The 23,676-nt window shown below is 41.4% G+C and overlaps 1 protein-coding gene across 1 annotated transcript; it reads left to right on the top strand.

Moving 5' to 3' along the window:
• Positions 1 to 18,290: 18,290 nt before the first annotated feature.
• Positions 18,291 to 19,265, top strand: LOC121169134 (melanoma-associated antigen 8-like). Its single transcript, XM_040999590.1, has one exon. The coding sequence runs from the start codon at positions 18,291 to 18,293 to the stop codon at positions 19,263 to 19,265; it is 975 nt and encodes a 324-aa protein (XP_040855524.1).
• Positions 19,266 to 23,676: the final 4,411 nt, after the last annotated feature.

Consider the following 23,676-nt stretch of genomic DNA (forward strand, 5'->3'; position numbering starts at 1 on the left):
CAATGTAATTGTTCAATAACTGTGAGCTAGTGTGAAAACCATTTAACTTATTGGAGATTCAGCTTTCTCATCCAAAAAATCGAGAAAACTATTTCTGTCTTTTGGATCTTTTCCATTTTTCCTTTATTTTGGAGATTAATGAGGTTGTATGGGTGATTTCACCAGCATATAGACTGCCATATATTTGCATGGGTAATGAATAATCACCTTCTACACAGAGGAGCAGAAATTCAACAGCTATATGTTACTTGAATCGAACCCATGCATGGCAAAGCCTTTTTGCATTACAACAGCATAAAACCATGGAAACATAGCATTGAATCACAGAACCTCCTAGCTCAAGGAGCAAGGCCTTCTGCTATTTAAGATGAGTCATAATTGATAGTCACAACATGCTCTGAAGCAGAACTTGAAATTCCCCTAGAAATTTTGTAACAGGAAATTGGAAGCAAAAATATCATACCCTGAGAGATACGCTGTAATAATGTTGATAGATTTATCACTAACATGTTGTACAACATAAACAAAATTTTGTAAAGACTCCATAAAATTCTTTTTTAAAAAGATTTATTTATTTCTGTTGGAAAGGCATATCAGACTTACGAAGAGAAAAAGACAGAGAGAGAAAGACCTTTCATCCACTTGGTTAACTCCCCAATTGATCAAAACAGCTTGAGATGAGCCTATCTGAAGCCAGGAGCCAGGAGCCTCTTGCAGGTCTCCCACATGGATACCATGTTCCAAGGCTTTGGACCATTCTCTACTGTTTCCTCAGACTATAAGCAGGGAACGACCTGAGAAATGGCGGAGCCAGGACACGAATTGCTGTGCATATGGGACTGTGGCACTTTCAAGGTACAGATTTAGGCATCTCTTCATTTTGCCTGGCCCCAATAATTCTTGTATGACACTTTTTTATGACCTCATTTTATTTTTTCATATATAAATAGACATAACCTCATATTCTAGTATAAGCAGCAGCATTTTATCCATGTAATACATAAAGGTAGTTAAAAGTTTATGGAAAAATGAAATAATCTATAATATAATATAGCTTTATATTGTTACAAAATAGTTCTTACTCATGTACACAAAAATCTTATTAAAATTATGAAAAACAAGGCCCAGTGTCACAGCGTAACGATTAAAGTCTTCGATTTGAACACGCTGGGAACACATATGGATGCCAGTTCTAATCCTGACAGCCGCACTTTCCATCCAGCTCCCTGATTGTAGCCTGGGAAAGCAGTTGAGGACGGCCCAAGGCTCTGGAACCCTGCACCCCTGTGGGAGACCAGTAAGAAACTCCTGGCTCCTGGCTTAGGAATGGCACAGTTCCAGCCATTGTGGCCACTTGGGGAGGGAATCAAAGCATGGAAGATCTTCCTCTCTGTATATCTACCTTTCTGATAAAAATAAATAAAACTTAAAAAAAAAAAAAAAGAAAGAAACTGGGCCACCAGGACATGAAGCAGCACCCATATGGGATCCCGTGAGAACTTCAGCCACTAGCCTATGGTGACAGGCCCCTTCCAATATATTTTTTTAAAGATTTATTTATTTTTATTGGAAAGTCAGCTATACAGAGAGGAACAGAGACAGAGAGGAAGATCTTCCTTCCGATGATTCACTCCCCAAGTGAGTGCAATGGCCAATGCTGTGCCGATCTGAAGCCAGGATCCAGGAACTTCTTCCGGGTCTCCCACGCGGGTGCAGGGTCCCAAGGCTGTCCTCAAATGCTTCCCAGGCCACAAGCAGGGAGCTGGATGGGAAGTGGAGCTGCCAGGATTAGAACCGGTTCCCATTTGGGATCCCGGCGCGTTCAAGGCGAGGACTTTAGCAGCTAGGCCACGCCGCCGGGCCCTAATATATTTTTTTAAAAGATTTTTTCAGGGCCCAGTACAATAGCGTAGTGGTTAAAGTCCTTGCCTTGCACGGCCAGGATCCCATATAGGTGCCGGTTCTAATCCCAGCAGTCCCGCTTCCCATCCAGCTCCCTGCTTTGTGGCCTGGGAAAGCAGTCGAGGACGGCCCAAAACCTTGGGACCCTGCACCCGCGTGGGAGACCCGGAAGAGGCTCCTGGCTTCGGATCAGCATAGTATCGGCCGTTGCGCTCACTTGGGGAGTGAATCATCGGACGGAAGATCTTCCTCTCTGTCTCCCCTCCTCTCTGTATATCTGTATTTCCAATAAAAATAAATAAATCTTTTAAAAATTATGAGAAATATGTATTATCCAAAAAGTATGCACAAATTTCTATTTTTGAAATTAAATTTGTCTTTAAATTCCATTGTCTGCTAATGTTTTGAAGTGCTTTTCTATTACCAATATGCTTTGTACTGACAAAGGAGAGTCAGTTTCACTTGTTCAAAATGTTGAACGATGTTATTTTGTCTATTTAGTCAACATATTTATGAAGTACCTGTTTTTCATTATATAAATGATGACATTCAGAAAGTAAACAACCTGTATCCTTAAGGGTTTAGCATATCTTAGGGCAGTTTGAACAAATCTCTAAATATAAATAATACAGATATTACAGCTATAAGTATACAAGCTTGAAAAATGATTATAAAATTTTCAAAAGAATTAAATATGACAGATGTCCAAGAAGGAATCAAGACAACATACTGGCCTGATTTATAAATGTAGAGCTAAAATGAAAATACTTTTATCTTCGCCTACCTTAATGACATTTTTGTCCTCATACCTTGGTGATATTTTTATAATTAAAGACTAATACTTGATAATACTTTTGTAGCTAAAATACAAAAATACTTTTTGTAACTAAAGACAGACTAGGGTTGTAAATTCACATTTGTTGACTTAAAGTAAAATTACAGAGTTGGCTTAGCTCCCTCCTCAGTAATACTCATATTATTACAGTATATTTTTTCAGTTATTAGTGACTTTCAAAGGGACAGTGTATTAGATTAGCATGGGAAATTTTTTAAAGCATCCAGTACTAGACAGATTAAATTGGAATGTGTTTGATATAATTTTTCATTTATTCCAGGATTCTGTGGGTTAATTCTTTTATTCACTGTGTCTGAATTGTCACTGTCTTCCAAGAAGTAGTCTAATAGATAAGTAGTCTAAGAGATGCTGAGTGATCGTCATACAAACATTATTCTTTGACATGATTTTTATTTGATATATACTTAATGAATGAATCAGAATTTTCATCATGCAGGTTGGTTTTGTTATATGAAGTTTTATTTGCCTCTTGGTTAACTTCAGCATGACCCACATTCACACAGTCAGCTGGACATCTGGTCATGTTCTTATGCAAATAGCAATATTCCATTGTTATCAAAACTATTCAAATTGCAGGTTTTGACTTTATAAACAGTTGTTATTGCAAAATCTCCCATGTTTCCTACAAGTGTGAGATATTAGAAGCCAGATGTAAAGTCTGTGGCAGGACAACCTAGGGAAAAGCTTAAGGCAAAAATCCAATGAGTAGAACTAAGATTAAATAATTAGTAGGTGAGACTCTATTTCAAGAAAGAGAAAAAAGAAAAAGAAAAAGGCAAACTCATCAGAACTATAGCACCCACATCAAATTGCAAACAACAATGCTAGGCTAGTAAAATCTACTTCAAGATATGTATTGTTTGAATAACATGATAAACTTGAGATAAAAGCACTGGAAAATCTATGTCAACACATATAAAAAGGTAAAGGAGCATGTAAAGACCCATATGGGCACTCGTTTGGGTTCCAGCAGCCCCACTTTTCTTCCAGTCCCCTGATTGTGGCCTGGGAAAGCAGTCAATGATGGCCCAAAGCCTTGGGACCCTGCACCCATGTGGGATACCCGGAAGAAATTCCTGGCTCCTGGCTTCAAATTGGCTCAGCTCCACCTGTTGTGGCTACTTGGGAAATGACTCAACATACGAAAGATCTTCTTCTCCATCTCTTCTCTTCACTGTATATCTTACGTTCCAATAAAAACAAATAAAATCCTTTTTGAAATTCTATGGTATTCTTTCAGTGATAGTTTTTTGTTTTTTGGGTTTTTTTGTGTGTTTTTTCTTTTTTTTCTTTTTTTTTTTTTTTTTGCATTTTACTTGCTATGGTTCTTCCTGTCATTTCACACAAGTATAGGCGTCACCATCTTCATTGTTTAATTAACTTCGGTGAGTAATTATCCCCTACATTGTCAGGGCATTGGCAAGCTTTCACTGTTTTTGCTAGTCACTGCAGCAAGCTTCATGTACCACCTGTGCACATACACGAAAGTGCTGTGGTACAGTCATTGTTATAAGCATTCTCCCTTGTTTAGCTGCATCTTTTCTCTCATTAAACAGAATAGGGTCTTAGATTTTTTATATATATATAAAAGAAATCATGATCTAGAAAATGTGTTTTAAACCAGATTGGGCTTAGATTATGAAAAATTCATCTCCTGTGGTTATGTGCTAGCCTAACCCTCACAAAATCATAACCATACATAGATCAAAACTGGTATTCAGTTAACAAAAATGATAGTGGTTATTAGGTTATTAGATCTTAAGCAAAAATATCTACTTCAGAGCCATAATATGTCACTTAATCAGTTAATACATACAAGAGGTAGTTAGAACATTTTCTAAAAAGTCTAATTCTCAGAACCTGGCACATAAATGCAAAAGCAGCATCATTTGATTTTACTGAACTGGATTTTTTTGTGTAGGTTTTGGTACCATACATGAAAAACAGTGACTTAGGCCAGTTGCCTATGTAAATATGTAGAGGAAATACTGAAATATAGAAGCAACTTAGTAAAGATGTTAAGAAAATACAACAGAGGATACTGAAATCCTAAAAACAGATCTAACATATAATCCAGCTATCGTAGTACTGATTATGTATTCAAAGAAAATAAATTCAGTACCTAAAACCATCTGCATTCCCATGATTATTGCAACACTAGTTACAATAGGCAACAATATGAAATCAACCTCTTTTGCATAAACATAGGAATAAATAAAATTAAACATATTATAGTGTGAGTGTATACACACACACATATATTCATTTATTGGGGAATTAATTCCAACACTGCAACAAGAGTGATGGAATTGGAGTATGAGAAGGGGAATTGTCAAAAGAATTTTCTGGTACTTGCCTCTATCTCCAAAAAAAATTAGAAACCAGAAAAAAAATAAATAACTGCAATGTTTAAAGATTTATTTTTTAAATTTTATTGCAAAGTCAGATATACAGAGAGAAGGAGAGACAGAGAGAAAGATCTTCTTCCATCCTATGATTCACTCCCCAAGTGGCCTCAGCAGTCAGAGCTGAGTAAATCCAAAGCCAGGAGCCAGGAACCTCTTCTGGGTCTCCCACACTGGTGCAGGGTCCTAAGTCTTTGGGCCATCCTCAACTGCATTCCCAGGCCACAAGCAGGGAGCTGGATGGGAAAGGGGACTGCTGGGATTAGAACCGGTACCCATATGGGATCCTAGCATGTGCAAGGTGAGGGCTTCAGCTGCTAGGCTATTGTGCTGCGGCCAAATAACTGTATTTTGTTTCTTGCATGAGAAACAAAGATGAAGAAACCTAGGATTGTGGCATAAATAGTGAAACAAAATACACACAGAAAGAATGAGCTCAGTCCCTGGAGGTCTCTCCGTTATGGCGCAAATAGTGAGCAGGAGAATCTCATTGGGACACATTATCATAGATACTGTCCAATTTATCGACGAAAGAGTTCAACAGACATCTCAGGCTTGAATCCAACTTATAGAACGTATCTAGAGTATGCTCAGTAGCTTTACTTCACAATAAGCTTTCACAGTGTATCCCCTTGACTTCTTCAGCTTCCAGAGCTCTGACTATTGCAGCATAGCAATATGTGGTATACAGAGCTGTGTAGCTGGCCCATCATCACCTATGCTGCTGCCGAGCCTGAACTCAAGGGTTCCAAGCCACAGGTCATGAGCTTCTTCCAGGCCTCCCAAAGGAGTGCAGGGTCCCAAGGCTTTGAACCACAATCTACAGCTTTCCCAGGCCACAAGCAGGGAATGGGAGTGTAAATTTCTCATTCACATTGTGATTGTTTCACTAGTTTTGTTCCACTTTGTTTATACTCTCCTATCTATGAGAAATTTATAAAAGAGACAGGGATACTTAAAAAGAGCTAAATGTGGGCCTGGCACAATGGCTCAGTCGGCTAAACAATTATTTTTTTAAGAACAAAATTTAAGCTTTAAGATGAAACGCTCAAAAAATCATGTCGAAAATACAAATGAAATCTTCAACAACAGCCTAAATTAAGCAGAGGGAAAAAAGTGTTTGAACTTGAATACAGATACTGTAAATGTCATAACTGGAAAAAAAGGAAAAGTAATGAAAAGCCTCTGAGTCATTTGAGATATTATTAAATAAATATTTTCTTTTGGAGAACTCTTTAAGGCAAAAAAGTAGAAAAATACAAAATCTGTTCATGACATAACAGCTACTAACTTCCCCCCAAATTTGAAAAAGATAGGGACATACAGGTATAGAATGCAATAGAACTCAAGAAATGGCCAGAAAAGAGTATCACTGTGGCATATTATAGTCAAATGTTCAAAAGTACCGCACAAATGGAATTATTAAAAAGCACGTGAGAAAAAAAAAGTCACATTTAAGGCAATCTCTATTAAAATAATACCAATTGTCTTAGCATAATTTTATAGGCCAGGAAGGAGTAAAATGATACATTCTAAATTCAAAAAGGAAATAAACTAAAATTTAGGTTTTAAAAAAAACCTTACAGAGCAATGCTATCAATCAGAAATGAAGTTGAAATAAAAACTTTCTAATACAAGGCAAAATTGAGGGAATTCAGCACTGTGAAATTGACCTTAGAAAGGATGTTTAAGAAAGTCCTGTATCTGGGGTAAAAGAAAAATAGCTGCCATACTGAAAGTATGAAAACCACTATAAGATCAAATGCAAAAAAAAAAAAAAATAGAAAAAATTGAGTAAATTTTTGTTCTACTTACTAATTTCCTCAGTAACTCATAGGTCACAAAATAGTGGTATTTACTTCAGGAAGGTCTTTGATTCTTTTTATTTTTCATTTATTCAGCAACACATTGTTCATTCAGTAGCATTTATGTTGTAAGTTTTTTCTCTGTTGTTGATTTTGTTTTATGGCTTTTCATTTAAGAGAATGTGTAGTAACTGTGTAATAGACACTATCATATACAGATGTGCATCTCTACTTCCAAATCAAAAACAGATTCCCAATGAAGCTGTTGAATGTATCTTGACAATAGGATGCTGAACTCCCTGCCATTGTCCACACCTACAATGTCAAGATACACCTAAACAGTAGAATGATGGTCTTATGACCTATGAAGGACTATATACTATTGTAATGACATGGGAAAAATCAGTGTGTGTGTGTGGGAGGGTGAGGATGGGGAAAGGAAATCCTGGAGTCTATTGAACTGTATCATGAAATAATAAAATAAGTAAATTTAAAAGAAAAAATAGGAGCAGAAAGGGGAAAAAGTATAATTCCATGGTATCAGCATAGGCCCTGGAAGTATTTCACTTGGGTTTGAGTACCAATTCCATAAGTCATAGCATTGTGATTATGGCAAATTGCTTAATACGATTGTATCACAACATTCTCTTTTGTACAATAATATTTTAATTTGAGGAAAATAATAATAATGCTCATATGGTGATTGTGACGCATAAATTAGTTGAGCTATAAAGCTTACTTGCTCCATGAATATGACTACATAAATGTATCGACTATTAATATTGACATTATTTTTAATAGTTTGACTTAAATCACAGAATGATGGATTTGTGACTGTTTTTTGATAGGCCATACTATTATTATAATAAGGGGGAAAATAGTGGGGGTGTGGGGGGAGAAGGAGGATGGAAGGAAAGATCTCTGAGCCTAAGGAAGTATATCATGAAAAATAGAAAAATGTTTTTTTAAAAAGAATCAAAACTTACCAACATAAGGAATCACCAAAAAACAAAAATGAACAAGAAAGGAAGAAAAAGTTGAAACAATTTAATCATATCATTAAACAAAAATAATAAAGAAAACGACAAACCCAGAATTATTTGGAGAAATTATAAATATTAAAGCATGAATAAATAGAAATTAAAAATCTATGAAATGTTAGTGAAATCAAGAGGCAAATTTTTTTTAAATACAGAAATAAAATTGGCAAATCCTTCTTTGATGAGAAAAAATTGAGTGACCAAGATGAAAAAAACTTTTGAAAACATTGAATAAATGAATTTCCACGCACATTAAACCAACTAAAATTAAGTCAGTAAGACAGAGAAAACCTGGCTAGAACAATAAGTTGCAGCAAAGTTGAATAAATGAGAAAATATCTCCACATACATGGCTGATGCATTGGCTTCATTTGCTAGTCCCACACCTCTAAGCACTAGCATCCCATTTGGATGCCAGTTCATGCTCTGGCTAATCCACTTCTCATCTAACTCCCTGTTTATGATCTGGGAAAGCAGTAGGGGATGGGCCAAAGCCTTGGGTCCCTCTCCTATGTGGGAGACCCAGAAGAAGCTCCTGGCTCTTGATTTTAGATTGGCTCAGCTTTAGCCATTTGGGAAGTGAATCCGAAGGTTAAAGATCTTTTTTTTCTGTCACTCTTTTTCTCTGTAAATTTGACTTTTCAATAAAAATGAACAAGCAAATCCTTTAAAAAAGAAAAGAAACATTCCAAAATTGGATGTTTCCATTGCTAAATTCTACCAAACATTGAAGAAATAATTAATATCAGTCCTTCCCAAACTATTGCAAAAGTGTTAAAAAGAAGAGGCAAGATGGTGGCATAGCATGCAGACACATTTGGAATGATGGAAAATTTTTAGAAAAGGTGAAGCACAAGGATCAGATTACAGGGAAAAACGGGGGTGGGGGCGTCAGGCAGTAGGCAGGGGAGTACCTGGAAACCCTCTGGAAACAGGGAAGCAACTGTGATGGGACCAGGCATTGTTAGACTGAAGGGAGGACAGGTGAACTCCGCAAGACCTAAGCTGGGAACAAAATCATTTCCAACTTAGAGCACATCACAGGATCCCCAGAAAAAAACAGTCCCATGGTAGCACTGTACAAATTCCACCCAAAATCACTCCAGGAGGCTCTCAGACTTAAAGGCCAGCAGGTGTCAACAAAATCAGTGCCACAGACAAACCAGTTATTCAGGACAACTGACATTTTCCTAATCTTGGGCACTGATTAAACGAATAAACCAACTTGTACACCTGTAGGTAATACACCTTAGACATCTGCACTAAGGAAAAGAATCTGCCAACCACAATTGCAATGACAAAAGGTAAAAGAAGAGACAGAGGAACTAGGAATGTTACTGAAGACTCTCTGGAACAGAAGTAAAAGCCTCTACCACCCTCACAGTTCAGTGAAGAAGACATTGAGAAAATGGGGGATGCAGAATTCAGAAAACCCATTGTAAAGCTTCTGAACAACAATGAGAAGCACATAATATAGGAGTTCAAGCAACACAGGAAATAAATCAAATGAAAGCTGATATTTCAGAAGTTAAGAATAAAATTGAACAAATTAGAAGTACAATGGAGGGTCTCAAAAATAGAGTGACTGAAGCAGAAGAAAGAATATCACAATTAGAATATATTTCCTGTCACAAGGGGGAAACAAACAAAAAGCTGGAAGCAGAGCTAAGCCAATCTAAAAAAAAAGTATCCAAGAATTAAAAATCTGATTAAAAGGCCCAACATAAGAGTTGTGGGAGTTTCAGAAGGAACAGAAAGAAAAGCTGTGATTAAAGGTGTAGTCAATGAAATAATACATAACTTTCCCAATCAATTTGGTGAAAGAAAGAAGTTAAAGGCTTACAAATACAAAGTGAGAAATTAAAAATATCCTGTTTGCTGGTGATATGATTCTCTATACAGAAGTATTAGCCACTCCACCCAGAGATGATTACAAATGAAAAGTTTGTTAAGTTTGGGGCACACAAAGTCAACACACAAAAAGCAGCACCATTTTTGTAGACTGATAGCAAACTTTAAGAGAACAAAATCATTACAGCAATTTCCTTCACAATGGCTACAAAAAAATAAATAAAATGCTGGAAATGAATTTAACCAAGGAATTGAAAGACCTGTACAGTGAAAATTACAAAACACTGTTGAAAAAGTTGTAGTAAACACACACAAAAAATGGAAAGACTGCTCATGTCAATGAATTAGAAGAACTGATATTATTAAAATATTCATGATACACAGAGATACTTACTGATTCAATGACTTCCATCAAAATACCAATTGCATTTTTCACAGAACAAGAAGAAACTTTAAAAATGTATGTGGAAATATGAGACTCAATGTGGGCAAAGCATTTTCAACAAACAGAACAGGTAGGATCACATCATCTGATTTTCTGACATACTATAGAGTTTATATAGTATCTGTAAGAGTGTATTACTGGCATAAAAACAACTATGGATAGCAATGGCACAGAACATTAATCCCAGAAATAGAGCATATTGCTACAGCTCACTTGCTCTTGACAAAGATGCCATAAAGGATACAATAGAGAAAGGTCAGCCTCTCCAATTTATGTTACTAGGAAAACTGGATGCTGTTAAGAAAGAGACTTAAACGTGGCTGCCTTTCACCATATACAATAATTATTTCCAGATGGATTAAAGACTTAAATGGACTATATAAAGCTATGAACTTATTAGAATAAAACATGAGAAACACTTTAAGACACCACAATAATAAATTATTTCTTAAATAAAGTGTCAAAAGCAGAATCAACATAAGTAAACATATACAATGAAACTAAGGATTATATCAAGCTAAATAACATCTGCCCACCAAGGAAATAATTAACACCATAAAAATAACTTATAAAATGGGAGAGATTATGTGTAAATTATTCACTTGACAAAACACTAATAGAACATAAAAGGAACAAAAAAAGTAAAACAATAAGAGAATTCTATTAGACAGTGGTCAAATGATCTGAAAAGATGGTTCTCAAAAGAAAAAAGATAGACAAATATTCAACAAATATATGAAAAAAATGCCTTATATCACTAGCCTTCAGGGAAATACAAGTGAAAATCACAATGAGGTGTCCATTATCAAAAGAAAATATAATTAATGCTTATAAGGTTTTGTAGCAAAGGAAATATGCATTCTATTGGAGTAGATATAAATGACATCATTGTAGTGAACAAAATGGAGTTGCTTGGAAAATTGTAAAGGAGACTAACATAGTATCATAGTAGGCTAACCTACTGTTTGCCAAGACAGCATCCCATATTGAAACACCAATCCTCATCCTGACTTGACTTTTCAAGCAGCTTGCTGCTAATGTGCTTGGGAAGACAGCAGAAGATGGCTCAAGTGTGTGTGAGGTCCTGTCTTCCCTGTAGGAGATCAGGGTGAAGTTTCTGCCACCTGGCTTTGGCCTGCCTTAGATCTGACTGTTGGGGTCATTCCAGGAGTAACCAGTAGATGAAAGATGTCTCTTCCTTTGTCTGTCTGTCTGTCTATCTGTCTCTCTCTCTCTCTCTGCCACTCTTCTTTCAAATTAGTAAATAGATCTTTTTGAAAAACAACACTGATTAGTTATGATCCAGTTGTCCTACTTCTGGAGATAAATTCCGTGGTAATGACATCAACACATCAAAGAAACACCTGAACTCCCTTATGTATGGAGACATTATTCACAATATCCAAGATATAAAATTAAATTAGGCTTCCACTGACAGATCAATGAATAAAGAAGATACAGTATAGATACATGATCCACTATTATTCACCCTTAAAGAAGAAAGAAATCCCAGGCCCAGGCCCGTGGCCTAGCTGCTAAAGTCCTCGCCTTGAACGCGGCAGGATCTCATATGGGCGTCGGTTCTAATCCCGGCAGCTCCACTTCCCATCCAGCTCCCTGCTTGGCATGGGAAAGCAGTCAAGGACGGCCCAAAGCCTTGGGACCCTGCACCTGCATGAGAGACCTGGAAGAGGTTCCGGGTTTCCAGCTTCAGATCGGCGTAGCACCGGCCATTGCGGTCACTTAGGGAGTGAATTATCGCACGGAAGATCTTTGTCTCTGTCTCTCCTCCTCTCTGTATATCTGACTTTGTAATATAAACAAATAAATAAATCTTTAAAAAAAAAAAAAAAGAAGAAAGGAATCCTATGATTTGCAGCCAAAGGATGAAGCAAGAAGAAATGTTAGTTAAAACAAGCCAGACACAGAGAAACAAATGCTGTTTGTTTTTTTCTGATATATGTTAGTTAAACCAGAGTTTTGTGTGAATGTGAAATAGTTATTACTACAGGTTGGGAAGAGATTAGTGGGTTAAGGGATAGAGTAAGGTTAGAAAATAATTACCAAAACCAGTTACATAGAACAGATGTATTCTAGTGTTCTTATGTAAGAGGGCTGACCATACTTCTCATTGACTTATCGTATATTATACAAAGGACTAACAGAGAGGAACTCAAAGTTTCCAAATGTCTCCAATTGAAAACGAGATGAAAATGCTAATTTCAATGATTTGATCAGTATCTTTTGAATAAATGTTTTGAGGTACCATACTATTCTCTGTAAGTATGTTTAAGCATTACTTGTAAATCACGAAATGTAAAAATCCTCATTGTCCTGGCATGATGGCTCAGTGGCTAAATCCTTACCTTGAATGTGTAGGGATCTCATTTGGGCACTGGTTTGGCCCAGCTGCTCCACATCCCATCCAGCTCTCTGCATGTGGCCTGGGAAAGCAGTAAAGGATGGCTCAAAGCATTGGGAACCTGCAGTCCTGTGGGAGACCCAGAGGAAGATCCTTGCTCCTGGTTTCAGATCAGCTGAGCTCCAGTTCTGGTGGCCACTGCGGGAGGTGAACCAGTAGACAGAAAATCTTTTCTCTCTCTAAATCTGTCTTTCCAAAAGATATTTGTCCTCAAAACAAGACATTCACAGAGAAAATTAATAAGGAAACACTGAGCTACACAATGAAACAGACTTAATAGCTTTATATAAAAATATACATTCTTCTCTAGTCACATTAAGTAGAAAAATTGTGAATATGTTTTAAGGGTAGGAAATCATATCAAGTATCTTTTTTGAGCATAGTCTTGGTGTGCTCCCCTCCTTCTGTCCTAGAATCCTGACACAGAATGTTAAATGATACAGCCGCTACTGTGAATGGTGTTGAAACTACTTATAAATTAAAACTAGGATTATTGTTTGATCCAGAAGTGCCGCATGTGGACACGTCGCCCATCCAAGTACTAACCAGTATCGACCCTGCTTAGCTTCCAAGATCAGACGATATCTGGTGCATTCAGGGTGGTATGGCTGTAGATCATATGCGGACAAGTATTCAAGAGTACTGGAAGCACAAATTCAAAGAAATGATTATATGCTATTGTTCATGCCAGCACTGTCCACAATATCCAGCTGTAGAAAGAAAAACAAGGGTCAGCCCTTGGATGATTAGAAACATCAATGGCTAATATCCATAAAACTTAGTAAGATTCAGACATAACAAGGTAAAGAATTCCCAACATGCACCACATGTTGAGCCCTGAGAACATGAATGAGCCCTGAGAACCTTCTGCTAAGTGAAGGGGCCAGTCAGTAAAATCAATGCGGTAGTGTTGCCCTCACATGATCACACAGAGGGAATCCATTCATAGAGAATGAGGGATGGTTATTCTCAGGGGATGGAGAAAGAAGCATTAGAAATGGAAGAGGAGGGCCCGGCGCGGTGGCGCAAGTGGTTAAAGATCCTCGCCTAGCACGCCCGGGATCCCATATGGGCGCCGGTTCTAATCCCGGCAGCCCCGCTTCCCTTCCAGCTCCCTGCCTGTGGCCCGGGAAAGCAGTCGAGGACGGCCCAAAGCTTTGGGACCCTGCACCCACGTGGGAGACCCGGAAGAGGCTCCTGGCTTCAGATCGGCATAGTATCGGCCCGTTGCGCTCACTTGGGGAGTGGATCATCGGACGGAAGCTCTTCCTCTCTGTCTCTCCTCTCTGTATATCCGCCTTTCCAATGAAAAAATAATAAAAATAAACCTTTAAAAAAAAAAAAAAGAAAGAAATGGAAGAGGAAGAAGAGTGTCGAACACAGACCAGACAAGTAGGGAAGATGAAAAAATTCTGTAGGTATTTCAGGGTGAGAGGGGTAAAGACTATAATGATAATTTCTTTTAGGAGTATATCTCAAGCAGACTCTGAAATGATGAATTAAGAAGGTTCATTTTTTAAAGATTTATTTATTTTTATTACAAAGTCAGATCTATAGAGAGAGGAGGAGAGACAGAGAGGAAGATCTTCTTTCTGTCCAATGACTCACTCCCCAAGTGACTGCAACAGCTGGTGCTGCACCAATATGAAGCCAGGAGCCAGGAACCACCTCCAATTCTCCCAGATGGGTTCAGGGTCCCAAGGTGCTTGAAAGCTTTCACAAGACAGGCAGGGAGCTATGGGAAGAAGGGCGGCTGGGACTGAAACATGCGCACATATGTGATCCTGACGCGTTCAAGGCAAGGATTTTAGGGACTAGGCCACTGTGCCATGATTGAAGGTTAAATTTTATAATACATATATTTGATTAAAGAAAATTTTGAGAAAAAAAAATATGCTTCTGCTAAAAAAAATAGCAAGTTTTGACAGGAGGTTTTTGAACACATGATACAAACATGTGGTTATGAATATAGATGCAGCCACAGATACAAATTGCATTTGCCTTTACCTAGTTCTTTCTCTCATCTGAATGTTTAAGTGTGGAATTACAGCTCAGGAGTTGATGCCTGTTTCATCCATGTCCATAGTGCTGAGGACTGCTGGTCTGTCAACATTACATGTGATGAGCATTGTATTCAGTGGATTCTTAGGTCTATGATTGTAAAGTAAACTGGAAGTATGCTCTTACAATCATGAATAGCTAAGGCCAGAAGGCGGAGGGAAGCACAGATATTTCATTTCATTCTTAGAATTATGTCTTGGAGATGTGTGAACTGTGTTGCCTCTTTATCAACTTACATCAATCCTAACTTGGTAAGGACGTATTCCAGGAACCTTTCAAGGACCTGATGCCTCTACTTGCTGAAAGCACACACGGGAGACCTGCCTGCCTCTCACAGTCCGAAGTAGGTGCCCTACAGGCAGTAGGTTATACTTGGCATGCCACTCACAGGCCATACTGGGAAAGGTTGCCCTATAACAAAAACTGGGAGGCAGGGACACCAGGCGTGGAGCAGATCATACGGTAGAGAAGCCAGGAGAAGACAACACCCTAAAAACAGAAGACACCACCACACACACAGACACACATTCAGCTGAGTCCTGGGGGACCCCAGCAGCACCAGGAGCCGCACCCCTGACCCAGGGCACGCTAGGACCACGTCAGAGGGCGGAACCTTGGCGTCAGGGGAGCAGACACAAGTTGGCAAGGAGGGGCAGGGCTACACCAGGCACCCAGGGCAGGTGTCTCAGGCAGACGGGGGTGGGGGGGGCTGGAGCGTAACACCTCCCCGGGGAAGGCGACACGCCCCGACCCCCACCCCCGGAAGCTGCCCGGGGGACCCGGATGCCCAGTGCTCCCCGGCCTTCCAGCTCCTCAGCCAAGAGGAACAGCTGAGGTCCGTGCGTGGGCTGTTCTGAGGGTATGGGCCCCGGCTGTGGGAGGAGGGAGACACTGAGGGGGGCACCCAGGAAGCCCCAGCCCACCTCGCGGGACCCAAGAACCCAGATCAGGCCCTGCTGTCCAGGCCTGGCCCGCCTGGGCCCACGAGGGGCTGTGAGCCTAGCGTATATCCGGGCACTGAGCGTGGCCCACCCCACAGGCACGTGGAGAGGAAACGCGGCCACGAGTCGTGGGCACAGAGGCCCCACACAGGCCCTGAGAGACATCGCGGTGAGGGCACCCCAACCGGCCCCCACTAGAAGCCCCCGAGGCCTGTGGTGCCCTGGGCAGCCTGGGCAGCTCCACCCATGGGCGCCAGCTGTGCCTCCCCTGACATGGGGCTGAGAGAAGGGAGAGCCTGGGGCGGACCAGGGAGGCCCTGACTTGTCAGCCATGGCAGGGAGGCCCAGGGAGCAGAGGGGGACCGAAGGCTCCAGAAACAGGGCCTCCCGAAGAGCCGGATGCTGCTATCAGCCCAGGAGAACCACCCCGAGCGTCTAGAATGGGCCCCTGGTCTGAGGGCTTAGCGGCCTGACAGACAGAGGCCGATTCCCTAGGTAGCACAGGAGACAGGGAAGAACCAGCATGGGCGGCCTGAGGGCTCTGACACTTGTGTCAACCACAGGCTTCCTGAAAGGTTTCTTGGCAATCTGCAGATGGGCACTCGCATTAGCAGAGGTGTGGGGAGCCGGCCTTTCCACAAGTGCAGGGTAGACACTGAGGGAAAAGACCTTTATTCTCCAGAACAAAGAGCCAAATTCTGCCCTGCTCTCAGTCCCGGAATTCGCAGCCAGTGTGGCACAGAGTTTCAGGGTTTCGGAGAAGCAGAGTCATGATGTGAGGAGCTGCTCTCAGGTCAGCAGAGGGAAGAGCCCCAGGCCCTGAAGGGAGCAGGGAGAGATTTTTCTCACCCACATAACAGTCCCTAAACTAGTCCAGCCCTGGCAAGAACAGACCCCAGTGTGGGGAGAGGACTGCTTTTACAGGGAGGACAGCTTTTGGGATCTGAGACCAATTGTTTTCTTGCTCTGCAAGACATAGCTACAGTTACAGAATAGAAAAGTGGCTGGGGGCCACAAGATTAGGTGTGGAGGAACCCAAGACAAGGGAAGGGAATTCCCTTGAAATCTCATGTTTCTTTGGAAACCTCATGCAGGGTGTCCAGGGCTGGTGCACACGCTCCTGGCTCTCCCCAGCCTCCAGAAGTCGGATGCCTTGGTCGGAAGAGAGGCTATTGGCCATCGTCAGGAATCGCATTCACTCAGGAGAGGGAGGACTCTGAAGATCTACCAGAAGCCAAGGTATGGACAATTGCAGACTACTCAGAGAGCTCTAGGATGAAAAAGAAAATGGGTTTGATGGCATGTGATAGACTCCTGTTCTCCTGCTGGTTCAGGCGGGGGAATTAGCACAAGAAGGAACTTAAACAGGATGCACTCTTCTACCAGGGTCAGGCATGTGGGGAGTTCTTTATGAGTAGAGTTCCCATTGTTAAGGGAATGGCCAGCTTCATTCAGGTAGAGTGAAATGGGCAGGACCTAGCAGGAGCCCAGATGAATAAAGCACAAGAGAACTGAAGGAGCCCCTGGTCCATAAAAGATGGAAATCGGCTGGTGTCCCCAGAGACCCCACACAGTGTGACAGCACATGGGAATGTCACGTCCATCTGCATGCACACAGGGAACTGAGGAGCTTGCTCAGAGGGCATGATATCACCACAGGGAAACCATTTGTGGGTCTTGTGACATACCCAAAGTCATCTGGAGGGTCAAGTGGGAATATTGAGGGTTCTCCCAGCTCAGAACACAGATGAGACCCACAGGCCTAGACTCTCCCCACTGCTACTTTATCCTTGTTCAGGATGAGCATTGAGCTGGAGCATCTGCCTTGCTCACATGGCCCCAGCTGTTTCTGGTGCCACTGCTCAGGCATGCTCAGATGGAAGGCCCACACGGAGTTTGTAGTTTGTTCCCTCGGAGCTGAGATACATTGTCTCATGGTGGAGGTACAGACTCCCAGACACACTGAGGATCTCAACAACAGGTGCCAAGCAAATAGGAATTCTGAACACCAGCAGAGTGGAGGCAGCACAGGTTCAGGTGTACCTCCTGTGAGAAATCACATTCCCAGGGAGTTGCTTCAAGTCTGCAGCCTGAAATGCCCCACACTTCATCTTGCAGGAGCTCCATCATCTGGTGAAATCTTGGTCTGAGGCAGTCTTCAGGTCACAGAGAAGAAAGGGCGAGGCAGCTCCAAGAGTCAAGATGAGGTGCAACCCTTGGAAACGGACCCACGAACAAGGTGACCCCATAGCACCCAGCCTTCTCCCCCAACCCTCCCTGTTGTCATTATGGGAAACTTGGGCTCCACTGTTGGGGTGGCCGGCCACAGCCTTGGGAAGACACGGGGCTCCCTACTTCCTTCCACTTCTCAGGGCACAATCCAACCAGCCACGTGGCATCCTTATGTGCCCTGCTATACTACGCCAAGAGAAAGCCTGTAAGTGGCCTTCATCTCTGCCATCAAGACTGTGGTACTCAGCTGAGTCACTCATATCCCCTCTTCTTTTTCCAGGTGTGTCATCCACACCACGCAGCCGTGTGCCATCTGAACCCAGGACAGGCATGGTTCTTCGGTCTCATAAGTGTCGGCTCTGCAAGCTTGTGGGAGAGCTTGGAGGAGAGGCACCAGAAGGGGGCTTCAAGACAGTTCTGCTCAGTGTGAGACAGGGGGATGCTGCCTCTTCCTCCTCTCCTCTGGCTTTGCCCACCCAAAGGGAGGTGTCTGCTGCTGGGCCATCCAGTGGTGCTCAGGTCCTTCCAAGTACTGGCTCTGTCACTCACCGTAGGTACAGTGCAGGGAGTCAATCCCAGGGTAGTGCAGAGGCCTCTCAGGATGAAGCAAGCCCTGAGGCCCTACTCGAGCAAGCACTAGATGTGAAAAGGTGTGAGTTGATGCAGTTCCTCCTCCGTAAATATCGGATGAAGGAGCTGTTCACCAGGGCCGAAATGCTGTCTTATGTCATCAGAGAGTACAAAGGGCATTTCCATGAGATCTTCAGTAAGGTGTTGAATTGCCTACAGGTGGCCCTTGGCATTGATTTGAGGGTAGTAGACCCCAATCAGCACTGCTATATGCTTGAAACAGCCCTGGGCCTCACCTATGATGGGATGCAGGATCATCATCAGAGCATGCCCAAGACGAGCTTCCTGATAATGGTCCTGGGCCTGATCTTCTCGAAAGGCAACTGTGCCCCTGAGGAGGAGTTGTGGGAATCTCTGAGTGTGATGGAAGTGTATGATGGTAGAGAGCACCACCTCTACGGGGAGCCCCGGAAGCTCCTCACGGAGGAGTGGGTGCGGGAAGGGTATATTGAGTACCGGCAGGTGCCCCACAGTGATCCTGCTCGCTACGAGTTCCTGTGGGGTCCCAGGGCCCATGCTGAAACCACCAAGATGAGAGTCCTGAAGCATTTGGCCAAGTTCAATCAGGTGAATCCCAGATCCTTCTCATCTCTGTATGACGAGGCTTTGAGAGATGAGAATGAGAGGGCCCAGGCAGGAGAGGCCTCTCAGGCCAGTGGGGATGCCAGGGCCTGAGCTAGGCTCAGTTCCAGCAGCTTCTCCCACCCCTTACCTTCTGAGTGGTGCAAGGGCAGGGTGGGTTGGAGGACACACACTGTGCACCAGTCGTGTCATGGTGGTTCATCTGATGGATGTGGAAGCTGATCTCTGTGTTTTTTAAAAGTTGTTCCTGATAATCCAATTTCAAATGCCTTCCACGCGTGGAGGCCTGTGATATAGTTATGACTCATGGATTGCTCTTAGCTACTTCAAGTGTCCAGAATTTTGCAAGTTACCAGCAAATGGGGAAACACATCTTGTGTTGGTATTGGGAGCCAAGAATGTTAGGAGTCGATGAGCTTTTTTCTTGGAAAATGAAATGTATTAATAATAATACAGAAAATAAAAAACAAGAACTCACTTGCCTCCTGTTTTCTTGTTTGGATGCTGCCTGTTACTCAGAAAACAAGCATGTACTCTAAGAATTTAGGCCTTCAGTGAACTTAGATATGTGATGATCTAAACACTCTTTTTGGTTACATAATAAAAATGGAGCAGTTCCAAAATGGACACGTGGTTTAGACATGTGCTCTGTCGATGGTCCTGGAGCAGGAGCGGAGCTTCTGTGACAGCCACACACACCCTACCAGAAAAGGGTGCATTCCAGCAGCAGGAATCATAGGTAGAAGATGGTGAGATGTTTTGAAGCCCACAGGAGCAGGGAAGGAGGGCAGAGCAGGTGGGCCACCAGGCAAGGGCAGCCGGCACTAAAGGCCTAGATGGACACAGCGAAGGATTTGTCTAATTCAGCTTCCTTCTGAGGGAACTCACTGTGGTGGAGCTGGGTGGGGCAGGTGAACGGGCCTCAGGGAGTGCAGGTTTGCTTTAAACAAAGCTGGCAACTCAACACTTCCGTGTGCCCTTGCTTCTGCAGCTTGGGGAATGCAGAGGACTATACCTCTGCGGCAGGTGTGGGATGTGACTTGGATGCTTGTACCAGTGAAGTGGAACACAGAGCCAGAGCCCAGTGCTCGATGGCCCTTAAGTGCAGGGCTCTCCTGAGCAATCTCCCAGGCAGTGAGGCCACGAGACCATGGTCGGGATTATTCTGCCAGGCTACAAATGCTGATGCTAACCCTGTTAGAAAGGCACCGTAGAGAGCTCATCTCCACTATCATTTGCCAATGTTAAGCCCTAACTATGAGTTATTCTGGTGGACCATCAGTTGGGAGGGTGTGGTGGAGCTGATCCCTGACTCCAAATCTAGCAGCTGTAAGTTCTACGACAACGCTCCTGCACATGCAGAGACTGCAGGATGTCCTCCAGGAGGAATCTTTTTTTATTAGTATTAAATTTTGCTTCTTTTTAATTTTATAATTTTATGATATAGTTCCATGTACCCTGGGATTTCCCTTATTCCCTCCCCAGTTCCTCTCTCACTCAAGGAGTTCCCCTACACCATTATCATAGTACAATTCCCCATTCACAATTGTATGTCCATCATTGTAGGCATGGACAATGGCAGAGAGCAGCATCCTATTGTCAAAATATAGTAAACAATTCAATTGGGAGTCCATCTTTGCCTGGAAGTAGAAATCCATACTGCATTGTATCCTCACATCTGGATATTACAGTCTCCATTACATAGTTGCTATGCATCTCCTTAAATGAAAAGCCACAAAGCAAAATAAGCAACAGAAAGGACAAAAAGAAAAAAAAAGAAATTTACAATGCCGTGATGTTAAATATCATGCAGCTTAATGACTAATATGCTGCTGAATAAGTGAAAAAGAAAATATAGAAGCTTTTAGAAGTAAATGATGCTACTGCATGATCTTTAAGTCATTGAAGAATTAATCAGATTAATATCTTTTGAAGAGGTGAAACTAACAAACATCAAAATCCATTAGATATAATTTCCACTGTTCTTTTTGGTGAGAAATGTCTCCTATAGGCATTAAATAGATGGGTTTTGTTTTTTAAGAAAGTCTACTAATCTATGACAATTGATGAGTTTAAGTCACTTACATTTAGGGTTAATAAAAATATGTGGTAATTTAGTTTTGTCATTATAGCAATGGGTTGTTCATTGATCTAGTCTTTTGTTATTACTTTACTTGAGTGTTCCTCACATTTTCCTTTGGTTTTGGTGGGTACTATTCCTTTTCTCTGTCAAGAGAACATCTTTAAATATCATTCGTAGGGCAGGTTTGGAAGAGGCAAATTCTTTTACTTTTCTTCACTGTGGAAGAATTTTATTTCGTTTTCAAAGACAAAGGAAAGTTTTGCTGGGTACATTATCCTGGACTGACAATTATTTACTTTTAAAATGTGGACAATGTCGCTCCACTCGCTCCTGGCCTATAGAGTTTGCTCTGAGTTCTTGCCCAGTTCAGCAAATGTGCCCGAGCTCAGTGCATGCTCAGCTCACTGTTGTCCCCTGCAGTCTTAAATTCCTTGCCACACTGTAAGAAATGATGCCCGATGAGCCACTACTAGAGTTCTTGATCTGCTGACCTGTCTTGGGTGGAACCTATAGGATGCCACATTGTTGCAGTTTTCTGTGTAATAAATGATTTCACTCTCAGCTCAGTGCATGTGCAGTCCTGCCCCATAGTCCTTGCCTCCTTAAGCAAAATTGCCTAATTCGGCTCTAGGAGGCAGACTGGGTTGTGAAACCCACCCTGTTCCTGCACTGCCCATCTGGGATTTCCCACTCTGTGTCTGTTCTTGGTCAAATCAAACAAACCAGCAGGATGAGCAGTTCTTTATCTGGATTTACCTATAGAGCGCCTGGTAAGCATCCCTTCGCAACTTGCTGGTGTTCCAGGTGCAGGTGGAGTTCAGTTTGCCACTCACTGAATCCCACTAGGGTATCAGTCACTGCAACATGACACTGTTGTGTCTGTTGCTTTCCTGTGTCTGTCAGTCTCCAGGTACCTTTATGCTGTTGTTCTGTTCTCTCCTATTTCCTGCAATGTACTGTCTGCTTCACACTCACCAATCAAATGTCATAGATTAGTAGACTGGATGAAAGAACAAAACCCATTGATTTGTTGCCTACAGGAGACATATCTCACCAACAAACATGAATGGAAACTATATCTCATGGATTTTGATTTTTTTTTGTTAGTTTCATCTCTTCAAACACTTTCTTCTGATGAAATTCTTCAATGACTCAGATTGTATAGTAGTATCATTTCCTTCAAAAAAGTTCTTAATTTTCTTTGGTATTTCTTCATCAACACATTAGTTATTCAGTAGCATGATATTTAACTTCATGGCATTGTAAATTTCTTTTTTTTTTCTTTCTGTCATTTATTTTGTTTTGTGGCTTCTCATTTAAGGGGATGTATAATAACTGTGTAATGGAGATTGTCATATCCAGATTGAGGATACAATGCAGTACGGGTTTCTACTTCCAGACAAAAATGAACTCCCAATGGAATTGTTTACTATATTTTGACAATAGGATGCTGCTCTCGCTGCCATTTTCCATGCCCGTAATGATGGACATACAACTGTGTATGGGGAATTGTACTATGATAATGGTGTAGGGGAACTCCTTGAATGAGAGGGGAACTGGGGAGGGAATAAGGGAAATCCCACGGTACATGGAAACTGTATCATAAAATGATAATATTAAAAAGAAGTTAAAAAAAAGCCAGGATCACAGTTCTATTTGATCACATTATTCCTATTGTTTTGGAAGGATTATTTGAAGAAATCGGTATTTTTGAATGTTGTAAACTACTTTGTCTAATTTATACATCAGGGTTAAGGAATGTTACAGGTGAAAGGAAGGCTAAAAAAACATCCAATACAATCCAATTCTCACTTTATTGATAGAGTGGGAGACAAAATTATTTTATTAAATCTCTGCCTGTTAATGAAGATATACACCATTACAACTAATTGAATAGTGTCCAAGCAACCTAGAGCATAAGTGAAAAGTATATTATATTAATTTTAAGAACACTTGCCACTTTATGCTGCTCCAAGTGTGTTATTTCTGCAAATAATCAGTGAAAATCTACATCACAGATCAGAGATAAAGATGTTTTTCAGGCTACTCGTGCCAGACAATATAATTTCATCATTGTGAGGCTGATGACTTACTTTCCATCAAGATTAGGAGTAGAAAGAAACTGAAGATGAACAGAATTTAGAGCCTTAATTGTCTAGTGTTTACTTAGACTACCATGGAAGAGGCTGACTTTCTCCCTAATATAAAATGGATTAAGAACGCCACACGATTGGAGTATCTGTCTACCACTTGCACAACAGATGTGATGTTACTTACACTCATCAATATCCACTGCACTGTAACAAACAAAACTAACTCATTGTGTTCAGGTAATGGGCATCCTACATTTCCTAAATCAACACTGAACTATTACCTGGTGAAAGTGAAATAATTTATGTGATGAAGATACTTTGAAAATGG

Source organism: Ochotona curzoniae, unplaced genomic scaffold (assembly GCF_017591425.1).
Source record: "Ochotona curzoniae isolate NIBS_2020 unplaced genomic scaffold, NIBS_Ocur_1.0 scaffold_1852, whole genome shotgun sequence".
Lineage (NCBI taxonomy): Eukaryota > Metazoa > Chordata > Mammalia > Lagomorpha > Ochotonidae > Ochotona > Ochotona curzoniae.